Source organism: Chanos chanos, chromosome 4, assembly GCF_902362185.1.
Source record: "Chanos chanos chromosome 4, fChaCha1.1, whole genome shotgun sequence".
Lineage (NCBI taxonomy): Eukaryota > Metazoa > Chordata > Actinopteri > Gonorynchiformes > Chanidae > Chanos > Chanos chanos.
In genome coordinates, this window is record NC_044498.1 from 4,279,625 (window position 1) to 4,296,999 (window position 17,375).

At 43.9% G+C, this 17,375-nt stretch overlaps 1 protein-coding gene across 1 annotated transcript; it reads left to right on the plus strand.

Annotated features, from left to right (window-relative positions):
* The first annotated feature begins 1,806 nt into the window (after positions 1-1,806).
* On the plus strand, positions 1,807-2,943 carry sox11b (SRY-box transcription factor 11b). Its single transcript, XM_030771827.1, has one exon. It carries the CDS (start codon positions 1,807-1,809, stop codon positions 2,941-2,943), a length of 1,137 nt encoding a protein of 378 aa, XP_030627687.1.
* Positions 2,944-17,375: the final 14,432 nt, after the last annotated feature.

Sequence of the window (17,375 nt, forward strand, 5' to 3'; positions counted from 1 at the left end):
TGTCAGTCTCTGAGATAAGCTGAACGGGGGAGATGAGTCATTCTCTGTCTGTCTTGTGTCTGCTCTCTCTCTCTCTCTCTCTCTCTCTCTCCTCTTTGTGGTAGAACTATTTTTTTCATTTATTTTTTCTTTCCATTAAACAGCTTCACCTAATTCCCAATATCCACTAGTCAACAGCGGGAGCTTGGACGTAGCAGGATAAAAGTGTTGGTGCAAAATCACCCGATAATTTTGGAACTGTACGTTGTTGTTTTTTTTCATTGTGCTCTAAAAGGTTGTAATAGTTCATTAATGGAAATGGACACAAAACCATTTGAACTGAACCAGGAAATTGAGTAAGATGATGAGGGAACAAAGTGAATGAATACCCAGGGGCCACAAACATGAGCCACACTCAGCTGGCCAAAAAAATAAAACTCCTGAGTAAACCGTGTGTATGATGCTGTACACTATGCAAAGTAATCCCCAGAATTATCAGATAATCATATGCGACAATCTCACCGGATGTTACCAAAACCATTGGTGTGTGGAAACGAACCTAAGATTATGTCTCTATTTTAGTAAACTAGCTCAAAAGCTAGAAAGAGTCTCTCTCTGTCTCTCTCTCTCTCTGTCTCTCTCTCTCTCTGTCTCTGTATGTCTCAAGTGTCACCAGATGAGATGATGGGGTGGGTGGGACAGCGCTGAGGCTGTGGTGGAGGGAGAGACAGACTGAGCCAGAAGGGTGGGGGGGTTGGGTTGCTAAGCCAATTCAAAAGGGGGTAAATGATTGCCCTCTAGGGGACAGACAGAGAGAGAGAGAGAGAAAGAGAGAGAGAGCAGAGAACCAGAAAGCTTTATCACTGGTAATGCTGGCAGCGAGCCAAGGCTAATGCAAGGGTGGTCTAGAGAGAGAGAGAGAGAGAGAGAGAGAGAGAGAGAGAGAGAGGGAGAGAGAGAGAGAGAGAGAGACTGCTCCCCTTGGCTTCTTGATATAGCAAGATTCAGTGGTGAGCCCTCCCTCCCTCCTTCTCCCATTCCCTCTAACGGTGTACACCTCGTTAAACAACAAAAAGAAATGCGTTCATTGAATTTCCACTGAATTTCATAATTAGGTTATAGGGTATGAGCAGATTTTTTTTTTTTTTTTTTTTACTACGTTGCATTTGTAGAATGCAATGCACCTGTTGTCATGAATGTACGATGGATTAAATCAGCCAACTTCTGCCATTTATATGTCAGTTACTAAAAACCATCGTTACGAATTCCAACGGCTGATACGTTTTGTTAAAAGCAAAGCTTACAGGCGCCACCAAGAGTTTTCACTCATAACGCTGAAAATAATTGTAAATCTTCTCTAATTATATGTGTAGTTGCAAAGACAGAGGGGGAAAAATGATTCGATGATGCTACTTCGCTGTGGCAGGGATCACACCATATTGTATTCTTCCCGGTGGATTCAAACCAAATGTGAACACACGCCGGTTTTCATTCAATATGCTTGTCTCGAACTCCTAGTCCAGACAGCATCGAAACCCCACCACAAACTACAAGAGTCCAATCAAATGTCAGGTATTGGATGTCTGGCGGCTTGTGGGCGGAGCGGAGAGAGACCATTGGATAATTGTAGGTGACGTAATCGATATGAAAAACGCAATAACTAGTTAAGAAGGCAGACGGTAAGTTTGGAAAAGAGGCTTGACCAAGATTGTGGTGGAGAGGCTAACGTTAGTCGTCGTTGGCATCTCACAAGGGTTAAAAGAAAAAAAAAAGATATTTGATATTTGGGACTTCCGCAAGAAACTGTGCGGACCTCAAGCCGGGATCATGGTGCAGCAAACGGTGCACAGTGAGACGGAGAACAGCATGTCTAGAGAGGCTACGGACACCGAGGAAAACGAGCCGATGGCGTGCAGTCCGGTGCCCCTAAAGCCGGACTGGTGCAAGACAGCCACCGGTCACATTAAGCGACCGATGAATGCATTTATGGTCTGGTCAAAAATAGAGAGGCGAAAGATCATGGAACAGTCTCCGGACATGCACAACGCAGAAATCTCCAAGAGACTTGGAAAAAGATGGAAAATGCTTAAGGACAGTGAAAAGATCCCTTTTATTCGGGAAGCGGAACGGCTGCGGCTACAGCATATGGCTGATTACCCGGACTACAAGTATAGACCTAAGAAAAAGCCCAAACTCGACTGTTCTTCGAAAGCAGCCGCACACTCTCCAGAGAAGCCAGGCTCCAAAACTGTCAAGACACCGGCCAAGAAAATCACTAAACTCAAACCAGCCAAACCTGGGAGCGTCACTACAAGACCATCTCAAGACTACAGATACAGCTATGTTTTCACAAACGTAAAGGTTAACAAGCCAGTAAAAAGGGAATTAACCGACGATGAGGACGATGATGATGACGACGATGAAGACGACGATGAGGATGACTACGAAGATGAATCGCCGTCTCGGATTAAAGTGGAGGAGGACGACGAACAGATAAGACCTTACAACATTGCCAAAGTACCCGCCAGTCCGACTTTGAGCTCCACGGCTGAATCGGAGGGCGCTAGCATGTATGAAGAGTCCAGAAACGCAAGCGTGACCCCCAATAGATTATTCTACAATTTCAAAAACATTACCAAACAGAGCGCCGTCTGCCCCTCTTCGGTTTCACCAGCATCTTCATTCAGGTCAGTCTCCACATCGTCCAGCTCCAGTGAGGATGCAGACGACTTGCTGGTTGACTTCAGCCTAAATCTGGCGTCCGGTGCTCACGGAGCGGAGCCGGCCAATTCTAATTCAGGAAACCTTTGTCTGTCTTTAGTGGATAAAGATTTGGACTCCTTCAGCGAGGGCAGCCTTGGCTCTCATTTTGAATTTCCAGACTATTGTACGCCTGAGCTCAGCGAAATGATTGCGGGGGACTGGCTAGAGGCGAACTTCTCAGATCTGGTGTTCACTTACTGAAGTTGAATTCCTCACTAACTTGGAACAGTGAGGGCATCGTGTTTCCAGGTTTCCATGCTTCCCCCTCTTGAGATTCCTTCTCTCTTTTGGAGGGGTAAAACAGGCAGGGAATCCTGAATGTGTTCTCTACGAGCGTGGTACTATTGCAAAAAAGTGACATTTGTCACCGCGACAGGGTTTTATGGTTTTTGTTTGGGTTCTTTTTTTTGTTTTGTTTGTTTGTTTTATTTGTTTTCTTCCTGTGTGGGACTGCAGTGAGACTGCTCGACTGAGATGGACCGCAAAATGTAAAATGTGAACTATGCATTCCCATCTCACTACTCTTATCCGTACGGAGTTGGAGCACGGCTGGACTAAAAAAAAAAAATGGAGGCAAATCTAACAAACGCTGTTCAGGATGAACCTTTTAAAAGGTTCTCTGTATTTTCTGTATGCCACAAATGTTGCTTTTTTTTTTGTAACCAGTTCCGTTTCCCCCTCCGGGCATGGAAAAGATAAAGCAGGCTAACCGCTCTAGAACACAGGTATGGCAGGAAAGCATTTTGATACATAACCAACATACCTCATCTTTTTAAAAGAAAAAAATAAGATATTTTCAGGCATATTTTTGTACAGTACAAAGGGAATGTCCTCGCTGAGTCTATCAGCGAGTTTTTTTTCAGGCACTTCTGCTACCCGGTTTCATTTGCTCAAGCATGCAAGGGGTTAACTTCAGAAATCAGCTTGCATCTAAATGCCTTGTCGTTATTTTAAAGCCAGGCAATGTATAGTTGTAGATCTGAGGATGCGTTTCCATAGGGCGATAATGTATAATGTAATTTGGGGAATATAGACCTCATTGCTGGTACTAGACTGAAGACTGTAAATGTTGTGTAATATAGTAAAAGCTAGGAGTTTATGTATATTGGTGTGAATGGGTCCCAAAATAGCAGGTGTGAAACTGGATTTTGTTTTGCATTTTATCATCTTCATGGCACATTTTGCTTTTATCATTATTTTGTGCAATATACTCTCGGAAATGGACCATCTGCGTTTTGTAGCAAAGGAAATGCGTTACATGTCGTCATGCTGAAGTCTGTATCTTGACAAAAATGAATAAATCAGCTGGAACTGATACACTACATGTAAGTCTGTTTTATATTATGAGTGAGAATGTAGGCTGCCGATGTTTCGTCTGTCTGGACTTTTGTTATATCTGTAAATTTGCAAGCTTTCACATTTGAAAGAATTAACTTTGTGTCTCTCTCTCCTCCTCCTCTTTCCCTCGCACTCTCTCTCTCTCCGTCTCTGTCTCCACTGTAATTCCATGAAAGGTATCATCTACTCCTCCCCCTTGCCGGTGGGGGCCTGTAGCTTTAAGAGCTCAAATCTCGCGCTGTTTCGGATGAATCCAATCTGATTGGTTTAGCCTCGAGAAGCGATCTACGGCGTCTTCTAATCTAACCGACGCATCTATGCTCTGTTTCGTACTGCAGCTGTGTCGAATGTTTGGGGTCTTAACCAAGTATTTTAGAAAGAGAAAGGAAACGGGTGAGAACAGAGTGTGGCTTTTAACAGAAAAACGGCGTATAAACACAAACCTGTTTATAAACAAAATTTGATTTAAAACAGACCAAAAACTACAACAATTTTATGTGGTTGCTTCAGAGCCGGTGGTTTCAATTGCGTTTAAATGGAGCCGGTCCTAATTGCCTAATTAACTTCAAGCTCAGAGAAAGAAAGATTAAAAAAAATAGAAGGCTCATATTTCTTTCAAAATCCAAATGTTTATCATTATTAAAAACCTTTTTTTCCACAGTTTAACCAAAGAAACTAATAATGTAGGGAAACTGAGAAAAGTGAACGAACTTGTCATCCAGTGAAATCTCTCATTAAGACCCATTGCCTGTGACTGATAAAGACAGTCATGTTTGGTTGGCATTTTGCTATTTCAGGGAAACTTTGACCAGTAGGGTCAGAGTTGCCCAAATAACATCGCCCAAAGATGAGAATTCCATTTTTTAAGTGTTTTTTTTTCCCCCACGTCTCTCCTATGGTCCAGTCATCTGACACAACTGACAGCTTCACATATCTCCAAAAATGCTTTCGCTCAGAACAGCTGCACATTCATGTTAAAGTTATGTAACTTGACATGTTGCCCTAATTCCACAGTGTTTTACAGTCAAAATCTCTATTGAAATCAGTCAGCTAGTGCACCCAAAAGTGAGTCTCCATTAAAGTCTGTTGGAGGGCTTGATGAGAAAAATTATGGTCCGGTGCATTTTAGACTATACCGAGGTTTCAGGAATGATTAGTCCTCTCTCTGAGTCATCGGGTGTAAATTAACCTTCGTTGACCTTATGTGTCCTGCTGCAGGGGACATTCCTCATATGGGCTGAAAAAAGCTGCCCCCCACCCCCCAACACACACACACATGCTCACACACTTAATAGGCCTTAAAGTTAGTTATAATCATACGTCTCTACCTAATCACTATTTAACTGATTACATAATGAATATACACTAGAGTAAAAAATGATTACACAATGTAATTTGGACATTTTCAAGGCCTGTGCCTTTTCATTGACTGTCATAATGGGTTGGTTGTGATGTGACATATAGACAATTCCAATCATAAAAGTTCTGCCATAGTTCTCGTCCTGTGTCGAGGAGTTCAGGAGATCTTTGGTGGTGGTGGGGGGGCGGGGGGGTACTATGTAGAACAAATCTAGTAAGACTCAATTAAATCTCTGGATTTAAATCGTGAGAAGAAAGGGGTGGGTGTGAATAAATAAATGCCGACTTTAAAGGCTGGCGCGGGGGAAGTTGAAGTGTTTGGAAAACCCATGCTTCGGCTGGCTTTTTAATTTCACGTCAGGCTTATGAAAGCGAGTTCAGTCTTGTTTGGATCTTGCTGCTTTACAGAGATTTCCACGTCTTGTTCGATTCATTCATTCGTTTGTAATTTTCTGCTTCATGTCACTTTGAACGTCCACAAGTCTACGTCCTGAGATAAGATGAAAGCGATTCATTTTTTTTTTTTTTTTTTGTCCAACGCCCGCCGTTCAAAACCGAAAAGCTCCAGCAGTGAGCTGTGTGTTTCAGGATTTAGATTCAAGGCTTGGCCACATTATTCATGACTAAGGGTTCCGAGTGCAATTCATCTTGGGATTCTACATTGGATGCTATCTCTGGGAGGTAAGGAGGACTTATCCTAAACATCTGACCTGAAAAAAAAAAGAAAGAAAGAAATTCAAAACACCGCATACGTGATGGTGCATTAAGAACACCTTCCTGTGTGAAGCTGGAATGGAAAGGTGGAGGGTGTGTATGTGTATGTGTATGTGTATGTGTGTATGTGTGTGTGTGGTGTTGGGAGGCTGAAGGGGGTGGGGGTGTGTCAGCAAGCAGTACCAGTGGGCTAACTGCCTCCTAGCACTCTCGTTCGCTATATATGTTAAATCTACAGGAGGAAAGTTACTCTCTGGACCGCCGTATATGTTAAATCTACAGGAGGAAAGTTACTCTCTGGACCACTGTATATGTTAAATCTATAGGAGGAAAGTTACTCTCTGGACCACCGTATATGTTAAATCTACAGGAGGAAAGTTAATCTCTGGACCACTGTATATGTTAAATCTACAGGAGGAAAGTTAATCTCTGGACCACTGTATATGTTAAATCTACAGGAGGAAAGTTAATCTCTGGACCGCCGTATATGTTAAATCTATAGGTGGAAAGTTAATCTCTGGACCACTGTATATGTTAAATCTACAGGAGGAAAGTTAATCTCTGGACCGCCGTATATGTTAAATCTATAGGTGGAAAGTTAATCTCTGGACCGCCGTATATGTTAAATCTACAGGAGGAAAGTTACTCTCTGGACCGCTGCCAAGATACATGGGTTTGATTAGACGTTTCTCCTGGTCGTCTTTTTTTTTTTTTTTTAAGGGATGTCTGTGTGTGTGTGTGTGTGTGTGTGTATTACCACTCAGTGCACTTCAAGAGGCCAATCTGTACCTCTCTCGCATTACCCATCTCTTTGCCTCCCCTGCAAGCCCATCATGTCCATAAAAGACTCTACATTTTAAGAGAAGGAAAGAAAACAGACAGCTTTTCTCCTGTTAAAAAAACACAATTCGCATTCAGTAACATTTGCTAAGGGGAGTGTTATTTTGATCTGACCCGTCTGTGGGCCCCATTAAAACTCGTCGCGTCTCTCTCGTGGTTCACACAAATCCACAGAGAAGAGTCTGCCTTTGGGACTGTCATCCAACTGTGCTTCTGTCCACCGATCCTGAGGTTACCCTGGTGACCGCATTAGAGACCCGACTCTTGTGTCACGTACGTCGCTCGAAATTGAAAGTCGATCCAACGCCTGCCCCCCTCTCCCTCTTTGCATGATTAGCACAGGAAGCCATGGTTCTCGCAGAGGCTAATTATGATAAATGCCACCGTGAGATCAGCCCCCCCCCCGTCCTTCCCCCTTTATTTGCCCTGTGACCTCTAGAGGGCTGCTGGCTCTCCTGCTAAACCGTCACAGATTCTGTGTCTGTGAAGACTAGACCATGTGGTGTTTAGGTCTGTGGTCTCATGCTTAGTGGTAGATGCATAGTGACTTCACAGTGACTAACTAATGATTCAGTGGTTATTATTCATTCTCCCTCTTCACAGGTCAAAGCACATTGGATAAACAGGTAAAGCTAGCCAGAGGAAATGTTAATAACTACAGTCAAGCTGTTTATGTAATGAAAAGAGAATAAATACCACAGGATCACAACAAGAACATTTGCCCTCATTCTATGTCATTCTCAGTTTGTTTTTTCTTCAACGTATAATATATTGATTCTGACTTGGGCAGATTTTGTGTGTATTTGATCATTGATTTTTGTATCTGATCTTTTTTCTTTCTTTCTTTATCTGTTTGTCCGTCTGCCCATCAATGGATCGACCCAAGTTCTTCTGCGGGTACAGATTATATTAGGGGTAATGAAGGGCGTTTTCACACCTACAGTTTGTTTGCTCTGGTCCGAATCAGTTGGTGAGTTTGTAAACTTGGAGCGTTTTCCCCTTGGTTCGGTTTCTTTTCACACAGAGGAAAATGCAAGCGAATCAAAATGCATCACAGCAAACCATGTGAGAACGTTCTTTGCGCTTATTGGTCAGATGTGTCTGGGGCGGGAGCAAGAGAGTAAATACAGGAAGAAGGTCCTGTGTTCTGGACTAGTGCATATTTCTGTGAGTGAAACATGGCTATGCAATATAACATGGGCCAACCACAGAGCTGGCATTTGCTCATAACCATGGTAATTATCTGGGCAATATGCCAGGCAAAAGTATACCAGCAGAATGCTGATTGCACTTCAAGGAAATATCTTGAATATACTATACTCCTTCACACTTTGCAGAGAAGACAAGCCATTTAGGTCAAACCTGTGGAATACACAAGGTACTTGGGTCGGATCAAGGTCAGATCACGATCCCACCAGAAATGAACCGTTTGGGACCGGACCGAGAACGCCTCCTCTCAAGGGTCTCTGTGCGGTTGTTTTGGTCCATACCCGAGTGGGATTACTGTGGTCACACCTGCCCAGACGAATTGCATCGAGGAGGAAAACAAACCAGAGTCCAACTGAACTGGACTGAAAAGCACAGGTGTAAAAACACCCTAAGAAGAAGAGATGGAGCCATTCATTCTGCCAGTGAGAGACCAAAGAATAGCACAGTACAAAGTTTCCTCTTCCTGGCCTGGTTGATTCACATTGCAGCGTTGTTTCCACGTCATTTTCAGATATGTGACTGCATTTGGATGAGAGCCAAGGCCGAAACCAGGCTTTTAGATGCATATATATATATCTCCCCCCAAAATGCCTGACATTAAGTAGATTTGGCAGTGTGTTCTGGAGTTCATTACTCAGCTGGGTGTCTCCACCCCCTTTCTAAATCCACACCCTCCCCATCAGCATCACCGCCACCTCCACCTCCACCTCACCCACATTTTACAGTGATTGCGGCTTGATTTTATTGGCTGCCTCGTCTCACCTCGCAGATATATCAGCCTGACAGAAAACAACAACCAAAAGCCGCTTACAGACGCCCTCATTGCGTAAAAAGAGGCATCTACCTAAACGCAACCCGGATCCAACTTTCCACAGATGGTGGTCTGGTGGAGGGATCTAGTGTAAAACTCTGCAGCGTTGATTGAACCTAAAACAAACCCTCACTCATTCCAGTGCCAGCCAAGCGTTCCGAGTCTCGCTCCCGAATCAAAAGAACGGATTCGTTCTCCCTCAGACATATGGGAGGGCTCTATAATCAAGAGCCCATTAATACCCTGTTTTAGGTTGCAAAAAGCTTAATTACAAAACAAAACAAAACAAAAACACAGGAGTGAAATGATCTCTGTCGTTATTTACCCAGCGCTAAACCTGACTGCGCGTAAGCAGCTATTACATGAAGAGGACTGTATTTTCTGCAACTTAAGTACTGTAACAGCATAAAGTATCTAAAAAAAAAACTCACTGTATGGAATTATTGTTTAAAATGGAAATCCTCAAAACCATGGCAACATAATTAATAGCTAAATCACATTATATTATGATGGTACCGGTAATATAATATATATGATACATATCATTTTTCTTGTGACCAAATATATGTTTTCAAAACTGGATATAGTAAATCCTAATAGCCGCCTTGACAGAGACACTGTACTTAACAAAGAAGCCCCTCTAATTACTGTGAACAGAATCAAAGGGGGTCCATGCTGACACAGACGACCACTGTGGAAAAGCTGATGTGCCTACTTCCTGTTTCTTCTCTCTCTCTCTCTCTCTCTCTCTCTGTTCCGCCCAGGGGCCGCCAACGTGTCCTCTTCGGAAAATGAAATTACAGCACCGTCTTTTCGACTGTGAGGATTTTCTGCAGCGGCACCGAATGACGCGCGGTAATTATCGGAAGAATGTCAGGATAATGAAAAAGAGGTGCCACACGCCGCTTTCCCTCAACCAAAATAGTCGCGCGAGTTTAAAATTAAAAAAAAAAAAAAAAAAACCCACAGGTATTAGCGTTCATCCGGAGCCAAAATAGCGTTAAAAGAATAAAGAAAGAAAGAAACAATTATGTATGAAAGCTCCTTGTGCAGAGGGAATGAGTATCGATTTAAACCCCGCAGGCTCCCGGGCCGATGCTCCGGCGTGCAGGTGTGGTTGATGTTGTTGAGGTGCTGTTTATTCTGCGTGTGCCACCAGTGAGAGTCCATCAGCACTTCCACCGATCAGTTTCTATCAGTTTCACACTGAGAATTCCTGTAATGCGTTTCGGCCCCCGGTAAGGTGAGTGTGACGAAGCTGTGTTCTGCATTATTCGTCATTCTGCCAACGCTCTCCAGCATGGGTAAAATCCTGTTAACTGCCAAAATAAAGGAACCAGGAGAGTGAATGGGGCCGGGGGGGGGGGCGGGGGGGTTGGTGTGAGATAGGGAGTGATCTGGCACATGAGGCTTCAGGCTGAGGTGTGGTTTTCTCAGTTCATTAAGCAGAGGACGTCTCTTTGGGTTATTTACAGAAATGCTGTAAGGTTTTCATCGACCGTTATTTTGGCTACCACGGCCACAGAGCCGTTTCAGAGGCTCTGAAAGCGAGGTGAGTGATTTTGGCAAGAACTTCAGTGATCAAGACTGCTCAAAATACCAATGTTTCTTGAGCAACAGTGGCGAAGAGAATGGAAGTTTGAGGGAAAGACATCACCAGCTAAGGTCAATGGTAGAATAAACATACTCGATGACCTCGATGACTGTGTTTTTGTTCCAAGATGCGAGGCCACACAGATGAGCCATTCTGAATCAGCTGACCATAAATACAACATCAACAGTACATTGCATAAACCCCTTATTACACCTAGGAACAAGATCAGCGGTGTACCGAACAGTGGAAGAGTAAGGCCCATGAGCCGATGAGTCATCCAATGGCGAGAGTGATATGTTTAGACATAATTACAGTGTAAACCATATGACATAACCATCTCATTCATCAGATCTCAACCCAGCTGGGCACACTGGGGAGAACCTGGAGTGCTGCCTCCAAGAGAGTATTTTCCGTTACCGTCAACAAAATGCAGAATGATGGCGTTTTTTTCAGAGGGAGGACTAGAGTCCGCGTAGGTTCAGTATTTCAGATACTCATAGCATCTACCTCAAGGCACGTTGAGCCCATTCTGGAGACTGGTGGAGAATCAACGCCCAATTAAGACGCTTTGCGTCAGTGTTGCGTCTCTGTTTGGGCAGTTACCTGTATATAGTGTGTGTGTGCCATCAATAAGATGACTGGGAATTTTTTAATTAAAAAAAAACAAAAAAAAACCCAAAAAAACCCAAAATGGTCACATCACAAAAACTGTGGCCCTCTGAAGTTTTTTTTTTTAACGTCTCAAACTTGGCCCGTCTCCCCTCCGAAGCGACGAGGACGTCGCCGTCGACGACTTTTAAAGAGAAGAGAATTTCTTTTATTTTACTTCATTCTGAAAGCACGCCGAGCAGACCGAACGGATGTGATTCATCGTTAATCCACCGTGCTAACCAGGATACTTTGTCAGGTCGGGTCAATTTTATGGCCTGAGGCAAGCTTTAATCTTTATTAACAGGACACGGGTGCTGCACCTCAGAACGTGACATTAAAAAAAAAAAAAAATTGTCTGTCAATGACTCTGCATCAAGCATAACCTCGATTCAAGAGGCACAAAGCCCAGACTTCACCTCCATTAAGTCACACTCCAGACGTGTTGAAAGGTCTCCTAATGGAACGCCATGAATTCTGGAGGAGAAATCGAAAAGGCTGAAGGATTAATCTGATTCCCCCTACACCTCCTTCTCCTCTCCACTCTCTCTATGACTACCATTCTCTATGACTACCATTCACTTCCCTACAGCTGGGCCAAGCCACTCTTGCCATATGTTGATGTATTATCTGCTTCACCTATGCTAATGCATGGCAGGGTGACCTCACACAGTGTCTGTGTTATGCAGTGTGGTGGCGGGCGGGGGGCTTTTTTGATTTAATGTGTCTGCTCTTACAGATGATTATTCTGAATATGTGGGTCTGCGCTGTCCCACTTTTTCTTTTTTTTATTATTTCTTTATTTATTTGTATTATTATTTATTTTGAAGTATTTGTTACCACAGAAAACGTGAACGGCTAATGCAAACAACTAGCTACGTCTAACATCGCCTCCCTTCGACAGGTGCCTTTAATCACGTAAATATATGCGAAGCCTACGCACAACGTTTAGTCATGGATGTGAAATCTACACACACACACAAGCACACACACAAACACACACAACTTTCAGTCAGTTCGGCGCTGCCATTTTGTGTGGGTTGATGTTTGTTTTGGGTCTGGCACCAATGGCTGTTGGACACTACAGCTCTTGTAGTTTGGTGCCCAAGGCAGCTGCAGTGTGGTCTATTCTAGATGAGAGCCTCTGCAGCGTTAGACCCCAGAATGCATGAGTCCCTTGAGTTCTCCGTGAGTGGATCCATCTGGTGCAGGTCCAGATGAACGTGGGTGGGGCTTCCACTCTGTTGAAGTATACTGGTGACTGACTGCAGCCCAGTACGCCAAATTGAACAAGCTTTATTTTTACTGGTACACGGAGTTCCCAGCCCGGGGTTGTCAACGGTAACACGTGTTGGCTTTGCAGTCAAAGTGGGCCTCCCACTCCACCGCCCTCTCTTGACACAGTTCCCAACAAAAGACAAGACCAAAGGGTACAACGTGCTATGTTCCTTCACCACTTTAGCATTTTTTTTCCGTTTGTTTGTTTGTTTGTTTTTGCGACCCCTTTTTTGCTTTAAAGGAAAAAGAAAATCTTTCATTTCAATCTTTAAATTCTAATGTAGCTTCTTGTAATAGACCTCCTCCTGTACTGCAAAGCCACAGCATTGATTCCATGCATGCTACTAGTTCGGCAGGTTCATTTAACATTCAGTGGCGCATTTCATTGCCGCTAACCCTCCAACCTCTGCTGCAGCTAAAACTCTTCTTTTTTTCACCAGTTCCCCCTTTCATATCATGTCTCTCACTTAACCTCAGTAAGTCTCAGCAATTTCAATTTGGATTTTTTTTTTTTTTTTTTTTTGATTGAACTTGTTCTGTTCACACAGAACTGTTATCACAGTCAGTCACATTATCACACTGAAAGTCTTAGAGAAGTTTTTTTTTTTGTAGTTGTTGTTTTGTTTTTTGTGGGTTTTTCTTTCTTTTTTTTTTTTTTGCTGGACATGGATTCAATGAGCTTCTGTTTTATATGGAGGTCTGTTGGATGGTTTTTTCCCCCCTTCTGAAAGCCCCTGTTTGGTTTAGTTAAGCCATTTTCTTCAGTGCAGCTTCTGAGACATGTATGAAGACCCTCCCTCAACACCCCCCCTCCCCCCCATCCCTCCTTTACCCCGCCTCCCTCCTCACTTCCCAGACTACCTTGCTGTTTCGTCTGTAGGTTTTCTCAAGTTGGAGGGTGCTCTGGAGAGTGACCCCTCCCTCCCTCGCTCCCCTCCCCCCTCCCTCGCCCATGACACAACACACACACACACTCACACACACACACATAGCAGGTCCCATCAGCCTAACACAAAAACCTCCCTGGTTCGGGTTTCTCTTGCTTCCTGCTGATCCTCTGATCTGATAAGGCAGCCCCTGTTTCTCACCGCCGTGAGAGCGCAGAGCAGGCAGGAAGATGTTATTACAAAGCCATAAATGCCAATCAAGGCCCACTCTTCCTTAGCGCCGGGGCCCGGCCTGCAGCTGCGCTCTCCTCTGACTTAACACATTACGTCGCCTTCTAAAAAAAGGCATCTGGTTTGGCAGAGGACGGCTGCGCAGACGGTCAGAGAGGATTAACTGGGTCTGCGGCTGCAGGATTGTGCTACCGCTGCTGTAAACGCAGATGCGAAACTTATTCAGATCGCGATTTTGGGGAGCCTTTGAGGCGTCTTAAAGATTTGACAGGACTTTGGAGCTGATGTTGGACTTGTTGTTCCTAACGATTAATGATTTTTGTGAAGTCGATACGGCAGACGTCCTGTGTGCCCAGTGAGCTCAAGCAGCTCATTCCTCCAGCTGAGTTCACAGTGCATCCAGGGTTCTTCATGCTCACGTGGTTGTTTCTCTGTGGCATTTAACCCAGGCGGCGGGACTTTTGCAATCTGAAGTGAAAACAGTTTAGAGCTTATGTGATAGTGAATCTTTGCTCTTCTTCTTCTTCCCTGCAAACCCTGAGACCTGCTGAATTTCAGTGCACTGTATGATCCTTCCAAACCCATGGACGTGTGAGGTGAGAGGTCCTGCGTCAGTTATGCAGCCACACTCTAGGCAAGTTTTTTCCATTAATGATACATATTCTCCAACATTACCAGAGAGACTGTGAGACAAACACTTGATACTCCATGATACTTTGAGGAAACTCATCTATTAACCATGCAGTGTGGCCCCAACAGAAAAGACCCTCTCCAGCTTAGTGGAATTAGATGTATTTTGTGCTTGTTTGTAACACATGCCTGTAATATGGCTGAAAGTGTGATCCGTTCTCAGAATGCTGTGTCTGTCGAAAACAGACAGGTCGGAGTTTTCTAAGAGACGGGATGAGTTCTTTGAATCCGTAAAAGGTGTAGGCGCTTGTACAGACGTTCCCTACAGGTTTGTTTGTTTGTTTCCCCTGGTTTTTTTTTTTGGCAAAAGCTATACCTCAGATAATAGTCCAATCTTCGTAAATGGTATGTGCATTAGCCCCACTCACTCTTAAGAGGACACACTGGCTTATGTACTTTCTCTGTTCTGCTATCAGACGATATAATTGAGCAATCTGTAATTCCTCTGCCTCTCGCCGGGCCGAGCCAGTCTTGGGGTCGTGGCATTGATCAGACTGATTGTAACGTGGATGTATATGCCTCTCTCCTACTCAGTCTGAACTTCCTACCCGTTTTTTTTTTGCTGTCTTCTCAGCTCAGAGATAACTTAAACAGAAGAGTCCAGTGAAATAAAATTAAATAAAATAAAATAAAATAAAATAAAAATCCTTCATCTGATCAGCTGACCAGGAGCTTGACTGATTCTTTCACTCGCTCTCACCGAGCAAAAACAAGGAGAATGGACTTCGGAGCTGATCTGTTCCACCTGCTTGGCAGCGAGCCAGGAAAATGCTAGAAAGTGGAGATCTAAGCCATGTGACTGATGCCATCTGACATTCCGCTTACTTTAATACAGGGGGAGAAGAGACACACGCGCAGTACAGTTTTCTGATACATACATCCTGTTTATCATGTAGCTCTGTTCTGGGGGGGGGGGTCACTCTTCCAGCCTGAGAGAAAAGGATGTATTTTGTTTGGATGGGGGGGGGGGGGGGTGGACTGTATTTAGGTTGGTGGAGGTGGATTAGCGTTCACAATGGAGTGTCAGTCAGGGCACTGAGAGGGACCTGGAAGCGTTCGAATGTCTTCACTCGCATTTATGAAGCAGCATAGAGTATACAAGGCACTAAAGATTGAACAGACTTCCTCAAGCTGCTTGTTTAGGTTTGATGAATGAATGACTGTCTCCCCCCCCCTATTCAAAGAACACCAGAAGCTCTAACGTACTTGTAGGTGAATGGAGGACGTAGATGAATTTACTGCTTGGATTGGATCTCGAATGGTTTGAGATGCCTGACTTTCAGATGAGTGTTTTACTTCATAACACTGTGCAACGTCAACGTTCTCAGAGACGTCAGTTACTGCTCTGCTTACACACACACACACACACACACACACACACACACACACACACACGCCTGTAAAAGTGTCTGGGTCGACGCCGCATCCATAGCTCTGAATCTATGCCAAAGCCTCTAAAGTTATACATTGACCAGTTGCATTCCGTTCACCTCTAACAACCACTCCGTGATGTTTTCGTTGGAATGGAGACACTTCATAAACACGCACATGCCAAAAAAACATTTGCTTAAAGTTAAAGATGCCTGTATGTGAAGTGTGCGCTGTTTGTCTCTCTCTGCGAATTCGCAGTTTTGGAGATGAGAGTCAAACACGTTCTTGGCTGAGTGAAGTAATTATGACCGAATGTACAAACCTACTGGTCTCCTACGCTGTCACTGCTGCACCACTGTTGCACCTGCATAAACCTCATAGCAGATCAGTTTGCTGCCTGAGGTCTTATTTTTAATCTTCGCTGGTTGACGACTTTCACTTTTCAGTGCGTAATTCTCAGGCTTAAACCCGTTAAATCCATTCCACATTTATTCGGGTTCCAGTTAATATTCTCGGATTTTCGGACCATATCCTCGGAATTATTTCCTGAATAGCACCTCGTATTATATGTATATTCAGCTGGCCATGGGCTGCAATTGCCTAATAATAATTTGCGGGCACAGTTGTTGGAGAGCGTTCCGTCTTTGGGGTAAGTGCAAAGACAGTGTGACTCTGACACACTGAAAGTTTTCACTGGTCATAAGAACAGACTAGTTTCATCAGTAGTAGACACCTAATGTCTCATATAGTGAGCAGCGTTCACCTCGTGGGATTCGGTTAAAAGAACCTTTAAAAAAGGCGGTGCGGACAGTTATTGAAAACAGGTGTTTCAAACCCATTTTCTGTTCACTTCTCAAATCAAAGGTCTCGTGGTGATGAATAAAACTTTCCTCAAGTTTCAGCAGCACCTTTCAAACAGGTGGAAAGAGGATGTAAACCGATATGACGGCGAATATTTGCATTTATTTCATTTTTCAGGCATTGTTTGGCCTCATTAAAAAGGCAGAAAAGAGCTTGGAAAACTCTGCTTGTTTTGGCCAATAGTGACAGCATGTCAGGGTTTTGCCACTAATTATATGTGGATGCACACACGCACACACACACACACACACACACGCACATGCTGAGGCAATAACACACAGCCCTTGTGCTTGTCTCTAATGGACGAGAGGCATTGAAATGGAAAAAACATGGATAGCAGCGCCTTCCCGGCTTTAAGTCAAAAACTTGCGAAGTGGAGAATTCAACAGCTGTCAGAAAGTTGTCTGCTTCTGCCTCACGCTAGCTGCTTGTCAGACCAAAGAGAAGCCGACGAGAAGAGTTTTCAAAGTGCCCCACAAAAAAGAGAGTGAGAGAGTGTGTGTGTGAGAGAGAGAGAGAGAGAGAGAGAGAGAGAGAGAGAACCAATTGCTTCAGTTTTCTGAGATGAAAGAAGGGGGAGAGGAAGGGGTAAGCAGAGAAAGACTCTGTTATCTGTGGATTGCTGGGTTATCTGGCTTGGCTATAATTAAAGCAGTCTTGACTGCTCTCACTCTCTCTCTCTCTCTTTCTCTCAAATGAATGTGTGACCTGTTCAGTGGTTCCATGTGTGTAAAACAACTAATTGGTCGGTTGAAAGTCTGATCTTACAAAAACAGCAGCCTCACTGCCCCACCGTCCCTTG